The 19,079-nt window shown below is 37.9% G+C and overlaps 1 protein-coding gene across 1 annotated transcript in view; it reads left to right on the top strand.

Annotated features, from left to right (window-relative positions):
- Positions 1-19,079, top strand: part of ryr3 (ryanodine receptor 3) — a 109,909-nt gene that overhangs the window by 23,162 nt on the left and 67,668 nt on the right. The window contains exons 3-15 of the mRNA XM_041975039.1: positions 208-312; positions 2,798-2,818; positions 6,357-6,431; positions 6,719-6,797; positions 7,381-7,493; positions 9,438-9,537; positions 9,685-9,778; positions 10,976-11,050; positions 12,766-12,922; positions 14,126-14,290; positions 14,885-15,006; positions 15,141-15,321; positions 16,691-16,826. Coding sequence (XP_041830973.1) covers positions 208-312; positions 2,798-2,818; positions 6,357-6,431; positions 6,719-6,797; positions 7,381-7,493; positions 9,438-9,537; positions 9,685-9,778; positions 10,976-11,050; positions 12,766-12,922; positions 14,126-14,290; positions 14,885-15,006; positions 15,141-15,321; positions 16,691-16,826 — 1,423 coding nt within the window. The remainder of the gene's footprint in view (positions 1-207; positions 313-2,797; positions 2,819-6,356; positions 6,432-6,718; positions 6,798-7,380; positions 7,494-9,437; positions 9,538-9,684; positions 9,779-10,975; positions 11,051-12,765; positions 12,923-14,125; positions 14,291-14,884; positions 15,007-15,140; positions 15,322-16,690; positions 16,827-19,079) is intronic.

Raw genomic sequence — 19,079 nt, 5'->3', positions numbered from 1 at the left:
ACAGGCGTTTTTATCTCAGAGGAAGGATAGTTGTGGGGCAGCTGTTTCTCAATGAGACCCACAGGTAACATGAGAAGAAATTCAAAGGAGCATAAACTTGTTGGACTTTTTTTTTGTCATTTCTACTTCAAATAATGCTTCTTTCCTTCTGTTCTCCTCCTTCCTTTCTTTCTTTCTTTTTTATTTCTTCTCCTCCTTCTCCTGCAGTTTATTCCTCCGGACCTATGTATTTGTAACTTTGTGCTGGAGCAGTCCCTGTCAGTTCGGGCCCTGCAGGAGATGCTGGCTAACACTGGGCAGAATAGCGAAGGGGTGAGTTCCTCCTCCCATCCTGCTGATACCCCTCTGGTCCCTTCCTGTTGCACTCAAAAATGCTTTCATAAACAAACGCATCCATGCCTACATCCATAAATGAATAAGTGTGTTAACGCTCTGGTGCAAGATGACTGTGAAAATCTTTCTTCCTCACAAGCTGTGTCGCCATTTGAAGTCTCTATTTTTGTTTTCTTGCCAGTTAATATTACACAGTATCAGTGTAACTGAATAATACTGTATTCTTCACACTGACGTCTAGTGAACATTATTTACTGAATGCACTTTAAAGGAAACCATCTCTGGCAGTGTAGCTGCAATTCTGGAAGTGCAAATGTACTGAATCTGCTAAAAGGAGCCTCTCAGATGAAATGCTGCAAGCTGGCTGGACATGTCAAAGATATTTTTGAGGACATCCAATGAGGGCCAAGTCCAGTATGATGCCCCTGCTGCCATGCATCAAAATGAGCTTTCAAATGCTGAGCCTCAAAGTAGAAAGCAGCACTTTATGTGGACAACAAATAAAGATTGGATATTTGGTACTTAAACAAATCAATTTATTATTTGAAGAAACAATAATAGACATCTCTCCCTAAAAACATGGATATTTTGTTCATGCAGGCAATAATGACCTAATTCAACAATATGCAACCTCTTGTGGTGCTGAAAATAATTAAACAAAATGGCGTCCATTAATGTAACGCCATTTTGTTTAATGCCTTGTTGTAAATAGATGATATTTTAGCCCTAAACATGATTGTTTTGTAATTCTGACCAAGTTCCATAATTGCCTAAATTCAACAAGAAAGGGATGGTGTTACTGGGTGAATGTAACCTAGAAATGAAAAAACTGTTTTCGCTTTTGGAAGTTAATTTTAAGCCCACTGTTAAAAGTGCTGGGCATAATTATGCCATCCACTCTCCTTTCATTCCTCCCTATAAAGACTTTGGTTAGATAAAGTAAAAGGCTTGAAAAATTGGACACCCTTATGCGAGTCTTGTTTCCCACCTGCAGGGGATTTAAAGGATGCCATAGGTCTCTTTAATAAACAAACCTCTTAAATGGTTGTTTAAACTGGAGGAATTGTTTTAAAAAATGACCACAATCTCTTACTAACTGATAATACAAATCTACACAGGAATAAACATAGTTATCAAGTAAATTTAGCAGATCTAGATAATCATTTAGTCAACAAATGAATGCAGGTAAACTTAAACTTTTAGTAAAGGAATGTGTTAAAAATCTGTATGAAACGGATCAAAACCCAGCAGTGTTTGATCCTAAATCACAGATCACATCCAGCAATATTCTGAGACACTTTTACACCATGAACCGTAACTAAATTGTAAACAGAAAGGGCCTATTTTCACTCTGTGTTACACAGATTTGCAAAACAGTTATCGAGGTTTTGATAATGAAAGGCCATCAGGAAACAAAGAAAGGAGGGAAATTTTCTGAGTGCTCTGCTGCATCCTCTCCCCACTCTCCTGATTTACTTTTAACGATGTGAGCGCCTTTCTCTGCTCCAGCTCACTCAGCATGTTTATAAAAGCAAGGAAGGTAATCTTGGATCCTGCAGATTCTCCGTTGCGCCATGGGAATGTCATCGATAACAATGAAGTATTACTACAGGTAATGTGTGGTCTGTAAACCCCAGTTAGATGCTGATGTCCTTTTGTGCTGCTGTGCTCTAACAGTCGTTTCATGCATAGGTTAATCTCATTTTATTCCCTCAGGACTTTCAGCTATAGATAAAAAGGCAATAGGTGAGAATTGCAACACCCCTGTTTGGGATTCAGTTTTTTTGGAAAACAAAGAGAAAACAGTGCTAAATAAAAAAACATATATATATTGAAAATCACTGTTCCTACTGGATACAGGTGGTCTGAGGCAATTTTTAAAAGCATTACACAGCTGATGAAGCCAATTTATCATTAGCTGATACTTTAGACAGACCGCTGGTATTGTAGGAATTAAAATGGCAAAGCTAAAGTAGCATGAATCTTTGTGTGGTACAGATGTGGCACTTACAGCAAACTCAAGCATTACAAAGCATTTTGATGCTACTCTCAACATGAATTGGGTTCAAAATCCCACTATGTTTATATATGATGATGTCCATGCTGGGTTGCTGTGGCCACAACTGTACATTCATACACAGCACTGCCTTCTGGTACAGATGGGTCTTTAACCATCTTATTTTGTACAGCGCTTGGGTCCTCTCCCCTGGAGAATTGGTCCGCATTCTTATTAGCCTGGGTAGCAGATTTGTTTTGTGCTCCATGGTGCAGCATTGTTGGCTGGCCTTGTTTGGCAAGACAACATGAAGTTGGCTTGAATACAAACTTTCTGGTAGCAAGGGTAATAAATCATTCTACTGACCACAGTAAGGGCAAATCTTCCCCCACTGTTGCTCTCAAATTTGTGTAATTGACCATCGTACATCCCAATAACACCTTCTTTCCATTTGTATTTGTTTACTAGAGTGCTGACCATGAAAAATGGGTAGGTCCATCAGTTTGTTCATCCATCATGTTGTCATTGTGCATGACAGACCTGCTGCTAAATAAAAGGGTTGAATTTCAGGCACTTTCACTTAATGTAATGCCTATTTCTCGATTGTCATTGATCCGTTCATCACGTGTAAAGCGTTTCATTCAGAAACATGTGACAGGCATTACTTTGCAGGGAAACATCCTTATGGTGCATTTCTCACTACACATTGATCAAATTAACAACAGAAAGACCTTTTCTCTTAGTAGATTTGACTAAGATAGCCAACTGAGCTTTGCACGCATCATTCTTTTTTCTCAGTCTGGAGATGATTAGTTGCCCTGTAAACTTGAATATATATATGACAATCTTGAAATAGACATCTATCGGTGTTCTCACCTTGTCCACATGAGTGAATGCTTCGCCTGGCCCCTTTGACGACTACTATGTGTGTGAAACCACTTAAAATGTGTAATAGGGTCCGCTTGCTGTTTGTTCAAAGCATTTTTAATTATATTGATTTGTTTTTAAGCGGCACAAATAAAAAAATATATATGAATGCCTCCCAACAAAAGTAATAAGATTCCATAATTCATATCAAATGAAAGAATCTGAAAAGCCATACAATGGCAGACAATGACTCGCATTGTGGTTTGAGTGTGATGCTCTGTTTTCTCTGAGTTTTGTCTCTAACCAAAAGGTGAAGGGTATTGACAAGAGGAAATGTCCTGAAATCAGTTATGATTTCAGACTGTTCACATACTCAGCTTTTATGGATATGCCAATCAAAAAACTTTTTTTTTTCTTTACTGATTCAAGTAATCCATGTTTCAACTTTGATGCTTGCATTGTTATACAGTACACATTTGCATACTGGATACCATAAGTATATTAAATCAAATCAAAATTTATTTATGTTTTTTATATTTAATCTAGACAGTCTATTAGTCATATGAAGCACAAAAATGTGAAATTAAATCTCAACATAAACATATATCAGCCATGTTTGTTTCATAATAGCAATAAACACAATATTTTGTTGCTGAACTACACTGAACGCAGCATTTTGACACTAAATGTAGCATGCTCAGGCTAGTTTTAACCAAGGACTGTTTGAAAAGGATGCTACTGGCCTTACCCAGTGTAGTAATTCACTAAAACACCCTACTATGGTTTTTCCATCTAACACAGATTCTGTGATTGTGCTGAGTAAGTTTTTTTTATTTGTTCAATTAAAATATCGTTAGCTTCATAGCATAATTGCCTAAGTCATATTTGAAGGTTTTCCAAGCAATGATTCACAGTCTATCAGCAATATTAGCAGCGCACAGTTAGACAGATATAACAATTTAGCTGAAATGTGACTTAGGCAATTATGCTATGAGGCTAATGATATGTCCTATGTGTATAATATCAGTTACATATACGTGGAATCTCTGCAGTTGACAGAAGCTTGGTAATGTGTGGCACATCCTTGGTTAATAGTATCACGTGATCTGGAACCAGTATGTTTAAGTTTTTAGGATGACTGTTATGTTTTTTTTTTATATTAATTCAACTTTGTGTCTAATTTACAATAAACATATCTGTGCTCATAACATTTTAGTGAAGCAGAATATACTTGGAACACAATCCCCGTCTCATTGTCACAATGATTTAAAGGGGCAGAGTACTGAATATGTACAAGTGATATAATGCATCAGGTTGTACTTAACAAATGAGTCTGGTGTGAAGCGTTTCTCTACAGCCTAGCTAAATTAATTAGTTTATTTTCCATCCTGTGGCTGCTCATATCAGATAAGCTATTAATTGAACATTTTAAGTAGATTACTCAGTCATGGTCAGGCTCTGCCAACCAGGAAGCAGTTTTTTATTCTTATAAAAAAATCAGAGTTAAGGAAACTGGGTTATCTTGAACTGATATATGAGGTGCATTAAATTACATGATTCTAATGTGGAATATTAGAAAAACAATATAGCAATCTAGGCCTAAAAAAAGAAAGAAAATCCACAGTTCTCATTCATAATTAGATAAACACTACTTCATACTTCCCTTTAATCATAGTGGATAGGACAGCTCATTGAACTGAGCTATTATTGACCATGTTTGCTGTTCCTGCTAATTCCTATAACATAGGCAGTATGTTTCTTAAAGTTATCATATTCCACAAAAAGCCTAAACCAATTTCCCTCTGACTTTCATGTTAAAATATCAGTTTCCACTGGATGACTGCTGAGCTATTTCTGACTTAAAAGTAGTATCCATATTGTTTGTATGATGAAACACCCCTACAGTGTAATGACATGATTCAGTGGTATCAGACTCTCGATGCAGAAAGTGGGACGATTTCTTGGTATGAATCTTTTCTTTGGATTTATTCAGTAAGCGAAAAATGTAGGACATAAAGTTATCATTTTATTATTGTACAGTACACACCAACATATTCCTGTGACACACCAAACTCTTCAGTGCAAATCAGACTCTAGTTGTTGATGATATAGTGTTTTCAGCAGGAGGTGCGCTGCACCAAAGGTCACAGTTCCTGGCAGTGATGTGTCAGCATGGCAGAAGGCCTGAATTACAGGCTGGCTTTCTCTGTGTACCCCCTCCCTTCCTCCCAGCTGTTGCTGGATACTCTTCCCATTTTTTCTTTTAATCAAACCCTCCATTTCTTTTTTGGTCTGTCTCATACAAGCCATCTGGGGGAGACTATGAAGCCAAGAGAGAACTAGCTGAAGGGCATATTTAGGGAATGGATGGGAGTTCCCTTTTGGTCAGTTTAAATGTGACCCTGCCAGTATATGCACAAATTAACGCTGACAACTGGACAAGAAAGCGGATAGCCTCTATGTGTTGCTTGTTGGATAAACACTGCGGAGTGTTAGTCCTTCCTTGTTTGTGGATGGGGCTTAAATATAGTTTACCTCAGAGAGAAAAAATAAATTGGGGAGACTGGATTATATAATGCTTGTTTGCCAATGAGAAATCTAACACTTAAACATGTCAAACTGTTGATTCCTACCAAAGCTTAAACGGACTTTGAGTGACTTTGTAGTGTTTATCCAACTTATCATTTGATATCTTTTTTTTTTTTCTTACTCTGCTGCTAGAGGTTAATTAAAAAGGTAGGTATGGATCTGTGTATTTGACCTAATGAAGATGAAGAAACGTCCTGTCTTCTCTTTTTTTGCCGACATCTTTTCTCACATTTCCTCCTGTGTTTCGCTAACATATGTTAGTTATTCTTGTTTGTCACAAGAATGAACAAACTGTCTCGGTGCAGTATTGTTTGTGTTTGTTTGTTGTGAACATAGTTCTGTGTCTTCCCGCCAATATTTCTCTCCGTTTCCTGCTTGCTATTTGAGTGGAGGACGAAATAAGAGGCATCTTGAGTCCCATGCACTTTACTCTCACTAAAGCGAAGGGAACTCAGGCTTAATATCTGACACAAAGGTGAAGTGGAAGATATTAACTTTAAGCTTGACAGGGTCCAGAGGTCGAGGCTGCAAGGGTGTTATGATAATCTGTTGCCTGTTCATTTCCTGCCAGGCGGGTCAGGGGGGTGGACACCGGACCCTGCTCTACGGTCATGCCATCCTCCTACGCCACTCCTTCAGTGGCATGGTGAGTATCAAGTCAATCAGGCTAAAATGCTTATCATGTTTGAACTACAAAACTTGCAGTTTTTCCACTTGTCCCTGATCATTTGACACTGTAATTTGATTACTGAATAATTTATCTGAAAATGACTAATCAATTAATATACTGATAATTGACCACTAAAAGTCCCCCCTTGTTTCTGAGCCATTAATATCACTGTTATAGAGATACTTTAACATGAGCTGAATTCCCCTCAAGGCTACTTTCAGTGTTGCCTTTGACCCAACACTAATTAATCTTTTACTCACCAGTACTTGACCTGTTTGAAGACATCAAGGTCTCAGACAGACAAGCTGTCATTTGATGTCGGACTACAAGAAGATTCAATAGGTACAGTATGACTAACGGGCACTTACTACTGAGTTCAGTCATCCTGAAGATTTATTTCAGCTTCTCTTAACCTTGAAATTGAACTAGTGCTCATGGGAGGAAAAAGCTTAACTCCATGTATGCTGTGTGTAGATTAGTGCTACATTTAAACTATCGTTGCTGTCGGGCAAAAACCTCTTATGTCCAAAATTCGTGATTTTTGTTTTCCTTCATAAATCAGTACTATTGGTCACCCACTATGTCTGTCTGTTGTTTTACAAATATTTATTCAAAGATATATGATGTAAAACACAATACCAAGTTTGATGACATTATATCCAGTTATTATAAAAAAAACATACGGTTTTTTTCATTTTTTGAAAAATGAGTTTTGGAGATAGGTTTGCGCCCGGCAGCAGTGCTTAAAAGAATTTGTTGAATGGGTGCAACACCTCCACAACACCATTAGTCTCCCATATGAAGGAAGGATAATAGTTGGGATTATTTAGATGTGTGAATGTGGCTCTGTTTATTAACAGGCCTGTTCAAGTTTTGCCTTCTACCTACTTGCCAATTAAAACATGTTTTGTACCTGTGTCAATAGGAGAAGCCTGCTGGTGGACAATTCACCCTGCATCAAAGCAGAGATCTGAAGGAGAGAAAGTCCGCATTGGAGATGATCTGATTCTCGTCAGCGTGTCAACGGAAAGATACCTGGCAAGTGTCAGCTTATAACTCAGAGCAAAGTAAAAGCATGAAAGTGTCAAAGGTTTTAATATTTAATCTCATTGTTGCAAGCAAACAAGAAGTTTGAACTTATTTTAATCCACCAATTACCAATTACAGCCAAGCAAATGCACTCATTTACAGAAGAAGGAAACAAATGCTTAAAAATGGTCGATACTCATCGAGTTACATAATTCCAAAAATGATTTAATTGCAGATGCAAGCTTACAAAGTTATAGAAAATATAGGAAAACTGGTGATGTCTGTTCTGTATGTTTTCCATACATACAGCCTCTTAACCAGAAAGGGGATAAAGACATCTAAAGAAGGGGTGGTTGTTTTTTGTGGTGGCTATTTGCCCCATACAGCTGTGGTTTTATCAGCTTTGGTTTATGGCCTTTCTCAGAGGGCACTTTGAAAAGTTTTCATGGCCCTCGGACAGCTCTGATTCCCGTCTCGCTTCAGTCAACCTCAGACTGACAAGGCAATTTAAGTTGAGAACTGTAAAAAACTTTACACTGCTGTCTTTAATGGAAATCTGATTACCTGTAAAGCCTCTGTGTGCAATCTAATTAAAAAAAATATTTCACGTGGGACTTATCCATCTGACTAATGGGCTTAAAGTTAAAACTGATGCAGAGCTGTACGTCCGACCTCAATTAACTTATGGTGCCATCTTGGTAAAGGAGGAAAATAGGATTTCAAGAGGGAGAGGAAGAAGAGGTAGTGAGAGAAAGAGCCAAAGGGAGGGACAGGAACATGGCTGGCATAGGCGAGTTTGGAGTGATGTCTTGCAGTGGATGCTCTGGCCCTCCAGGGAGGAAAATGTGCAATTAAAGCAACGATGGCAAAGAGGCAGACTTTCATCTCTCTTAACAGGAGATCTGCACCTTATTTAGCTAGCCAGACACTAGTTAAAAAGTTTGGAAATTGGGCAAAAGCAGAAACAAACCATCACTTGGAAAAACAGCAGAGGTCATGATGTCTTTTAAGGACGGAAGCAGTTGCTGCTTTTTGTCTGTAGCCAGTTAAACTAGATGAATTGTCAGCATTTTTTCTTTGCTGTACATTTTGGACTTGCAGTAAGCCTGCTTCCCCAGTGTATAGGAGAGAATAGAAAATAATCATATTGTGGAGAGCTGGTCATGGTTTTATTTCAAACCATGATAGCTCCTTATTAATCCAAATGATCTCTGTTGAAAGGGAAGTGTGTTTAAAAGTATTAAAATCAATATGGAGTGTTAGAAACAAGAAGTTATACATTTATTGGATTAAGTTATATTACAAACAAATGTTAGCTGGCATGAGCTCTTAAGTTCTTCTTTTGTGTGCTTAGAGATGGTGCTTAGTAGGCCACATTACCTCTGCTGCTTTAGCCCATCTCAGATACTTATTTAGCTTAAATTTCTGAGTGCTTAAAACTTTCTACACTCTCAATTATTTCTGAAGGTTAAGAGCTTTCATCTGCCTCTAGCTTGTGGATGTGTACCCAGACATAGCAAACAGTTCAGTACCACTGGAAACCAAAAGTTTGCATGTAAACAGCGAAAGGAGAAGTAGAAGAAAGTAGAAGAAAAAGAAGCTGCCACTTATTTAATTGCTGCACAGACCTATGCCATCTACTGCGCTGCCTCTTTTTATGTCTCATTTGGAGAATGTACAGGAGTATGTCGACGGTGATGTTTGACAAAGACTTATCTATTTACATACATAAAGGGGGCATAAATGAAGCTTATGTTTGTTGTAGGAAATATTGTATAATCCAGGTCTCGCTAAATTCAGAAACATATTTATATATACAAGTCTATGTTCTAATCTCTTCTCGGGTGAAAAATATAGTCTCGTTCTTTGTTCAATAATGCTGAATTTTATTACTGCACTGATATTGTGCACCACTATGTCTAAAGTCTTGTGCAACCTTCTTCATTCTTCCAGCATCTCTCTATATCCAATGGAAACATTCAAGTGGACGCCTCCTTCATGCAGACGCTGTGGAACGTCCAGCCCACCTGTTCCTCCAGCAACATGGCCGTAGGTGAGTCCTTCAACCCCAACAAGAAAAGCACTAACCACATTACTTTTTCACAAACAGATTACTGCATTTTAAATAAAAGTTATGATGGTTTTAAATATTTGAAATAACAAAAAAAAGTAATTATGCTACCTTGTCACTACCTTGTAGGGTTTTTGATTGGTGGAAATGTATTGCGCCTTTGTCACGGGCATGATGAGAGCTTGACCATCCCTGGAGCTGATAAGAGTGAAGAGGAGCAGAGGTTAGTGATGAATTTAACCTTTTAAAACCTGAACTTACCCAAAACCTTGAGAACAAATGGTGAACCTGTGCCAAAATGGCTATTTTGGAAACCTCGCTTGAACTGTCTGTAATAAAAATTTGGTTCTGCTCCAGTTTTTCAGAGTTGGCCTTTAAATAATAATATTGTACTGTGACTTGATAGAGGTTTATAGCTACCATCATTCCAAAAGGACATTCATATTAATCCTGAAAGTGTTTATTGTATGTATGTGCCATCTTCATCTATTCTTCACCAATAACACATACTATTTACACATCTTAACAAATCTTACAAGCGTTCCAAAAGTATTCAAATAGACCCAAATGTTTTCTAGATTTTCTTGTGACCATGAATTAATATTAAAAGTCTCTTAAACTTTTAGTTATTTGCTTTTAGGATTGATTAATTACAAGTGTTGTTTTTCCATATATTTCTCAGTTGCGGTTTTAAATTATCGTAATTTCTGTCTGTACATAATTAAATGAAAGGAGGGAATCATGCAGATATCTTTCTCAAACCCTCCTTTTTTATGAGTTAAGGGAAGATTCATTGTAGCTTTTTAATTCTACTATTTTTTTGTTTGCTCAAGAGCAGAAAATTCAGCTTGAATCATTTTGAGGATCTGCTCAATTTCTTTAAATCTGCTTATTTAGGTAAAGGTAGGCAGGGTGTATCCATAAACCCTTATCAAGTCAACCTTTTTAGCTCTCACATCATTAACTGGACTTTGAGTATTGGCACATTCTGAATGCTGATTTGAAACTTGGCACGTCTAGAAACAGGAAATGGGATCTTTATATGTAAAACAGAGTCACAATATTAAGTAAATTACCTGAAATGTTATTTTTAAAATCTGGCTGCATTAACACAAAGACATCTAGTTTAACAGGGATAATAATCCAAGTACAAATGTTTTGTTTTGCAATACATTTGTAAGTAATTAAAATACCTAAAAAAAAAGTAAATAAAATGATAAAACTGTGCTTTTTCCTCTCTAACTTTCTGTTCCTCCTGTGTCACTATTTTAAAAAATTCTTCATTTATTGTCCTACTACTTTAGCAATGAGATTTAATTATAATCCCTGCTCCAAATGCATGCAGAATCTCTCCTTTTTATTCTTTGATTTTAACGACTGAATACAATCAAGTCCTCCAAATGTGTCTTTGTGCTTGCAGAATAGTGAACTATGAAGCGGGTAAAGGAGCATCACGGGCCCGCTCTTTGTGGAGATTAGAGCCTCTCAGGATCAGGTAAAACCAAATAAAAGGTACATAGTCTCAGAAATAACACTCACCTATTTCAGTGGGATCTTGGTGGGTGTTTTATTTATGAACATCTGTAGGTTATATATAAACTTCTCCCTTTGCTCTCTGCTGCCACTACCAATTATTTGACAAAGTCTTAAAGGATGTGATGTGTTTATCATCCTCTTCAATGTATTCCCCTTTTGTCTAGACTCCCTTTCTTTTTCTTTCCAATGCCTTTTTATAACCGGCCACCTACCCATTTCCCTTTCAAATAGTCTGCCAGCTCTAACCGGGGCCGTCTGTCAGAGTCAGTATATGTTAAAATGCTGCAGGTACATCTGTTAAGGCATATTGTTTGATCATTTTCTGTGCTGCATCTTCTATTTAACATTTAGTTCCACTGGACTTTAACTTTATTTGCATTTAGATAGCATGTATGTAAATGCATTTACATCCTCCTAAATAAAGAATGTGCTGAACAATGTAAAAGGCCTGGATATCCACATGGCAGAAAATGGCAGGATCCTTTCCATGGCCTGCAAAGACCATTTTATACCTTCATCTAGCTATCCGTCTGCATGGCCCTCACCCCCGCCAGATGGCCAATTTTATTTAAATGCAAACAAACAGACATGCAGTCCTCCAAAAACGAACAATGGTAAAGCTCTGGAGATAATGGTACATTTGGATCGATCAAATGCTGGTTGCCTGAAAGTTAAGATATGTGGTGAAGAGTGGAGAACAACTTTTAAACCAATGAGGATGAAACACCAAAGAGCAAAAATGATGGTTAAAAGCACAGAAAATGGACTCTCTGGATGACCTTAATCTTTTAACACTTTCATTTGACCACAGACTTTTGTCTTTTCCAGAGTAGAGCAAAGCAAAATACCAGCAGCAGCACCAACATAACATGATAGCTGAAACTGCTCCAAACAGGCAGAAATAATTATAACATACAGATGCAGTTATGAAGCTCCCAATGCAGACGGTCCATTAAAGTACTGTCAAAGTCTAAATTGTGAGTGAAATTCTAAGTGGTGGGGCAGGAAAATTTTATTTATTATTGTAACACTAAGTGTTTTATGCTGTGGACCAACATAGCTATTTTATGTTCTGTCATTAGATCAGTGGAGACCTGGTAAAGCATCTTGAAGGAGAAAAGAAATCTTTGTCTGTTGGTGTTAGAATTTAAGAAATTGTTGCCTGATAAGAACTCTTAAAAGTAATAAATAGAAGTATTTTGTTTGTGATTTTATCAGTTCTTCCTGTTATATTCAAGCCTATAAAAATGGTTTATGGCTTATAATCCTAGCATTTTTTCTTTGGACTTTATTCATAATGAGAAGTATAATTTTTTTACAAAGTTTACTCATTCAGCAGGTCTACATAGCATGGAGGCAGCGGACTGTTATTTGGCTTCAATTTTTAAAGCTTATCTGACTTTTTTTTTTAATAGGCTTTAACTTGACACCATGAGACGGTTTTACTTTGTGTTAAACTACTGAGGAAATTTTAGACCTAACCTTTCCCTCAAAGAGCTTTGGATCTTGACTGCAGATTGTGGCATACTTTCAGTTTTTCATTTTAAGTCTGTTTTATTTTAAGTCGTGTTCATTTGAAGAAGAAGAAAAAAGAGGTTAAAATCACCCTCAATGTTGTTAAAAACACAAATTACGCAGCATCCAGAGTTTATGAAATTGGCTCTTTGTCTTTAGCTGGAGCGGCAGCCATATCCGATGGGGCCAAGCCTTCCGACTACGCCATCTTTCCACTGGTCATTATCTGGCCTTGACTGAAGACCGTGGACTGGTCCTGCAGGACAGAGAGAAGTCCGACACCAAGGCCACTGCTTTCTGCTTTAGGGTCTCCAAGGTCAGTGTTCTGCCACTATGCTTAAATATAATTTATTTGTAGCTATAGCTCTGTTTTATCCTTTGAGATCGCAGTTTCACCATCTTAAATTTGCCCCAGGTGTTAATGGAATTAATATTCTTTATTTATTGCATTGAAAGAGGAAATAAAATATCTTTCCCCCACAGCCTCATCAAAGATTCCCATGTGTGTTTTTAGCTGTTAATGAGCTTATGCCTTGCTACTGTATATTGACCTTTTCACTGCTGCTGAGTAGACCGTGCTGTAAATGTTTGTGCATACATGCACGCTGACCAAGTATGATTCAAGTTTATAGTTATTTTTAATGATGAGGGGAAGATAAGTTCACCATCACTCCTGCTGTTTTAAGGATTATTCCATTTGTCCATCCTGCAGTCTTCCACATTTACTATACTGAACTTTAACTGTCTGTTTTTAATAGCTTGTATTCCAAAAATAACATCTCCCTGCTAAAAATAATCTCGATAATCCAGGAATAAGATTATACAGCACTGTTTTTTCTTTTCGTTCCAATGTGATCATCAGTTTACTGTTTGTTGTGCAGTCCCTCATAAAACTGTGTTGAAACTCAGCTGTGAGCTCAATGAGTCACCTTCATGGAGCGTCACAGTGTCCCCATGGATATCCTTTTAACTGCAGTATGCACAGTATGAAATGCCCCCGAGTCCTATAAGTCTTTATCTTCCTTTCCTTATGACTTATTATACTCTTGATACAAGTGTGTAACCATTCCCCACCTCAATAATTGCTTCTACAGAATTCTTGAAGAATTTCTGAGGACTCATGACTATTTGGAATAAGGACTTTTATTTACTGTAGAATTTTAAACCCACCCCTTCCCAATTTATCCTCATCACCCTGTTCCAATCAGTTTCTGTATCCGAAAAGGTCAGCTCCTCACCATGTTGAACATTGGCATTAATATGTTCCCTGCTACTTGCTGTCGACTGCAATCAGTTGAATCACTTTATCTCTGCTGTGCCTGAAAAGTAGCAGAACTAATGAGGCCAACACCAACCTCCTGGCAGGCTGATGAAAGCACAGTCCTCAACCTGCCTTTCTGATTATCATCTAGTCTCTATATAGTTACATTTTATTACAATTACATCCCTATGTGTTTGTGGTTCCAACTTTTCATTAATTACTCATGCTGGTGTGCTTCTTTAAATCTGAACCCAACAGGAAAAGGGTGATACTGGCCCAAAAAGGGACATTGAAGGCATGGGAGTCCCTGAGATCAAGTACGGAGACTCAGTTTGCTTCATCATGCATGTTGCGACCGGACTGTGGCTGTCTTACCAAGCACCCGATGCCAAATCATCTCGTCTTGGTCCCCTGAAAAGAAGGGTAAGTATATGAGATTTTTTTTTTTTTTTTTTTTTTGTAACAACACAATCGTGGATTGCTCCTAAAGCTGGATTCTTTAACACCTCAAATTCCATGTGCACAGTAGGAAATCACACCTAATCAAACTAGTGGCACATATGCTCATTTAAACACCAACCCCCACCCAGGTAAATGTGTATTTCCCTCATGATACTTGATTCAACCCTTCTATATAGACCTATGATGGGGCAACAGCTCATTTAAATGTGATAATGACCCACATGGAGGGTGACAGTTAGTGTTGGGTGGGATAGCAGGGATTAGAGCCACACATGAACCCTGCTCATCGCTGGGCCTGCCTCCAAAGACATCAAACTGCAGCTCATGCTGGCGCCAGGCAGTCCTTGCAGCCTTGGAAACAAGCCAATGCACCTGACATGTTGGAGTCGATGGTCAGTTTATGCTTAAATCATCCTGCCCCCACCAACATCTTCTGGATTACGTTGTTTGATTACAGTGATTCAGGTTTCACTACGTTTTAACCAAATGCAGGGTGCTCTTTGGGACAAAAAATGTTTATGTGGGAATCACAAGTCAGTGTTTGTCCTGGCATAGGCCTGCCTACATTCTGAGGGCCACATGGATGATGGCCTCATCCTCCAGCTCTGCCAGCATGAGGAGGCTCGGGCTGCACGCATCATCCGAAACACCACATTCCTCTTCGCCAACTTCATCAAGTATGGACACGTCTGCCTCTGCCTGGCATAAAACCACAACGGAAAAAAAAAAAAAAAAACACAAATGCAGCTCATTTTTTGGTATCTTTAGAGTTTTACTACCTGACTCTTGGCCTTCCTTGTTTTTAACCCAGGGCACTGGACAATATTATGACAGGTGAGTCCATGGCAGTGGCAGGGTACGTCGAGGAGGTTCTGCAGACGCTGAATGATCTAATTGAGTACTTCAAGCAACCTGATTCAGAGCTGGAGCATGAGGAGAAACAGTGTCTGCTCCGTTCACTCATCAAACGTCAAGACCTCTTCAAAGAAGAGGTAAGAGCGATGCACAGCCATTAGCTGCGGAACAACAATCTTTCATATATGTTCTTATACACACTTATGAACACATCAGAGGCAGTGTAGGGTTCAGTGTGTTGCATAAGGATACTTGATGACCAGTCTTCCTTCTGAGCCGTAGCTCCTTCTGGGTCTTTACCTGCTGTTTCTATCAGTTGCATCAGAAAATGTTGTTTCAACTATTTTTTTCTATTTTTATTTTATTTTTTTTCAAGTGTCCTCAATAAAGGTAACATCTGATGGAGTATTTATTTTGAAGATAACATAGAACACTGACATTAGTATTATTGTCCATCCATGCATTCCTCCATTGTCTATCCCAGATAATTTTAATACAGGGTCATGGGTGGGACTAGACCTCATCCCAGGGGCTAATGGCTGAGGGTAAACTATAGACAGGTTGCCAGCCCATGACTGGGCCAACACAGAGATACAAATAACTATTTACACTCACACTCACTTCTAGGGAGAATTTAGAAACACCAATTAATCTGACAAGCATGTTTTTGGATTGTAGGTGGAAGCTGGACTACCCGTAGAAAACCCATAATGATGATGATAATGAGGAGGAGGATAATAATACTACATTTCCTGCAGAAAAAGAGATTGATCTTAAATAACTAATATTAATTGTGACTAAGAGGTAAAGCTAATTTTAGTGACAGTTCAGTAAGATTATGCAAACACAGTAACCTTCTAAAAGAACTGTTAGAATTTTAATTGTCTGTTGTATTTATGTTGCACCAGTTCACGGCCAAAGTAATGTTAGTGCACTTTGAACAGTGGAAAACGCATACTATTCCTTTTTAACAAGAACTTAGCATAGGTTTGGAGTAAAAGCGACAGAAAGAAAACTGTCAGTGACACCAAACAGTGTAAATATCACAGATAAGAATCATTAAAAAGTCTCAGGAAGAGAGAAAAAAAACACAATCGAGGGAAATGAATGATGTCTGATAATGGCATAAATGTGTGGAGAGTAAAAGAGATGCAGAGGTGAGAGGTGCTCATGATGTTAATGGATCTGTTGGTGCAATAGTTGGATAAAAAATGTAATATGGTGAGGTTAGACGTTATTTAAAAATGATTCATACTTTCCCATTATTGCTTAAAAAAAGATAATGCTGCCACTTTTAAACATTGTGTACTTGTTGTTTCATAATTATGAATCAGAGTATAAAATTAAAATGGAACAATATCAGACAAATCAATTTTTTTCCTCTCCACCCCTTGTGAGCAATTAAAGGAGAAATGTAGCACATCACAAAAAATAATTTTGGTATAGTCTGATATGGAATATCACTAATTATTTTTGGAATCAGTATATATTAATATATTTTGTCAGGGTATGCTGGCCCTTCTGTCCAAGTGCATCGACCGGATGAATGTGTACAACAGTGCAGCCCATTTTGGAGAGGTGGCTGGGGAGGAGGCGGGTGCAGCCTGGAAGGACATTCTCAACCTCCTCTATGAACTATTAGGTAAGGGCCCTGTGTGCTAGATCACATGAAATCTCTTCTTTTTCAGCACTGTCAGCTGTTGACTCTGGGTAGACATGCAGTATTCATTTTTCCTCCTGTGTCTTCACTGAATCCTTCCCCACGCTGGTTGTCTTGTCCTCTCCTCTTTCTGTAACACTCCTTCTTACCTTACTTTTCTACATGCCACATTTAAAATGTATAACTTATAACTGCCTTGAGATATTTTTCACAATTACTTGTGCCAAGATAAGGACTGGAGAGACATGAAAGACAGAAAACAACTTGCCTTCTATCTAGGTTTTATTCTTTTTCTGAAAGCAGTATAGGCCTATCACAATGCATTGATCTGAAAATGTGAAAACAAGATGGTTCCATTAATAAAATGCCAGCCATTCTTTATGGACCCGTATTATATAATAAATTCTAAACGTTTTACATTTAACTTTTTCATGGGTAATTTGTTTTCCTGTCATCAGAGCTTTCTCATCAACAGCATCTCCTCGGCTCACCTTGACTGCCCTTATATTCATCATCACCTCTCCTGCAAGCGCTTTAACGCAACCACACAAACACATATTCCTGCAACCCACAAATACACCTCTTTGAGTACACTTCATCATTCCCCACAGAGTGATCACCCCCAAGGATGCAGAGGGCAGTTTGAGGAAGCTGATATAGCGTGATGGATTGGTCAGGGTTATGGTTTGTTCTGACCTTTCTCTGCTAAGCCAGAGAAAGAAACACTTTTAAAATTGGAAAAGATGCTTATTTGTCCAAGTTAATAATATATGTGGTCAATTTTCTTGTTAAATGATGGGAGCATGGACATTGAATTCATCCATTGTGGTTAGTTGATAGTTTTTGTATTTCCAGAGGGGAAATTTGTGATTATAAATGCAGTCCTGTTCAAAATTTAAGGGGCAGTTTTGTTAGTAACAATGGGACTAAAGATGTGATTTACACTAGGTTTGTTGTTAAGTTGCCTGTTACTGGATGATGCAACAATGGTTCATCCCTTTAGTAAGGTGTCTTTTTATAGCAGCACCTCTGCATTTTGGTCAAATTTTGCACTTTGGCCCCCTAATGAAGGTTAATTCTACATACTGTGTCTTCTCTGAGCTCTCTCCAGCCAGTAAAATTCGATCCGATGTTGACTCTTGCTCTACCACTTTTGTCTCTTTCTTTGTACTTACTTCCTCTGATAATGCTCTGTTTCATTTCTTTGCCAAGTCAGCCCCAGTTCAAAATGGCCAGTTTGTTGATATCCAGTTGCTGGTGTGTGACACGAAATGCAGCTGTCATGTGATTCCCCAGGCTGGAGCTGGACAAAATGTTGTGAAGTGTGGTTTCTCAGCCTCGGGATGCTGCAGAGCAATGACGGCTCAGGGAACGAGCATGTCAGTGTGCTAGCAAAACAAGTCAGAAACCCAGACTTTTAGGGCCAGAAACTTATTTAGTGTTGCTGTAATTCCTGAATGATTCATAGGTTGGTATTTAGTGGCTCAAAAACAAGAAAAAAAACAACCTTCATCTGAAAATGATCAGGTGCAAGGAATCACTTTATGATTTATAGGTTCAACATCCACTCACTTACTCACTTTGTGATGACATTCAACTGCTTGCACTGCTGCTTGAGAAGATTGCTCACCTCTGATGTCTTGTAACATTACAACATGCACACGCTGCACACTGATTTAATCATTTATAAGACGAAGGTTGGGGGATGATGTTAGACTGTTGACTATCAGAAAAGAATTTTCTATGACAAAAAGGATTGTAATTCACTTATATTCATTAATTCTTTTGTTTTTCTACTTGGCTCTCCAATTTTAATTGGTTAAGGTTAGAATTTATTTATATGGTAGGGTTTAGATGTTACAGAGTACATTGTTTATGGTAAAAATAAATGTATATACCCCCAAAAAATTAGGGATATTCAGCTTTTTGTATCTAAAATACACTAAAACCTATAAAGGTGAACTTGATTTGATGCACTCTAAACTTTTGAATGCACATGTAAAACTTTTCAGTGTTGTCAAGAAAAAAAAAAAAAAAAAAAAAAAAGGACCAGTGAATGTTTTGTTCCATGACAACTTGTATCTAAACAATCCTTTTCATCATACATTTTGACGACATCAGACCAAGACAATTATTAATACGGGGCAAGTTATTGATACATCGACATTTTATGTTGTGGCCAACTACTGTTGTTAGCTTTTGTGTCAATAAATTGTTCTGAATGAAGGAACTATC

The sequence above is a fragment of the Melanotaenia boesemani genome, chromosome 22 (assembly GCF_017639745.1).
Source record: "Melanotaenia boesemani isolate fMelBoe1 chromosome 22, fMelBoe1.pri, whole genome shotgun sequence".
NCBI classification, from domain to species: domain Eukaryota; kingdom Metazoa; phylum Chordata; class Actinopteri; order Atheriniformes; family Melanotaeniidae; genus Melanotaenia; species Melanotaenia boesemani.
The sequence above is the reverse complement of the archived record's forward strand: the minus strand, read 5'-3'. Positions and strand labels throughout refer to the sequence as shown.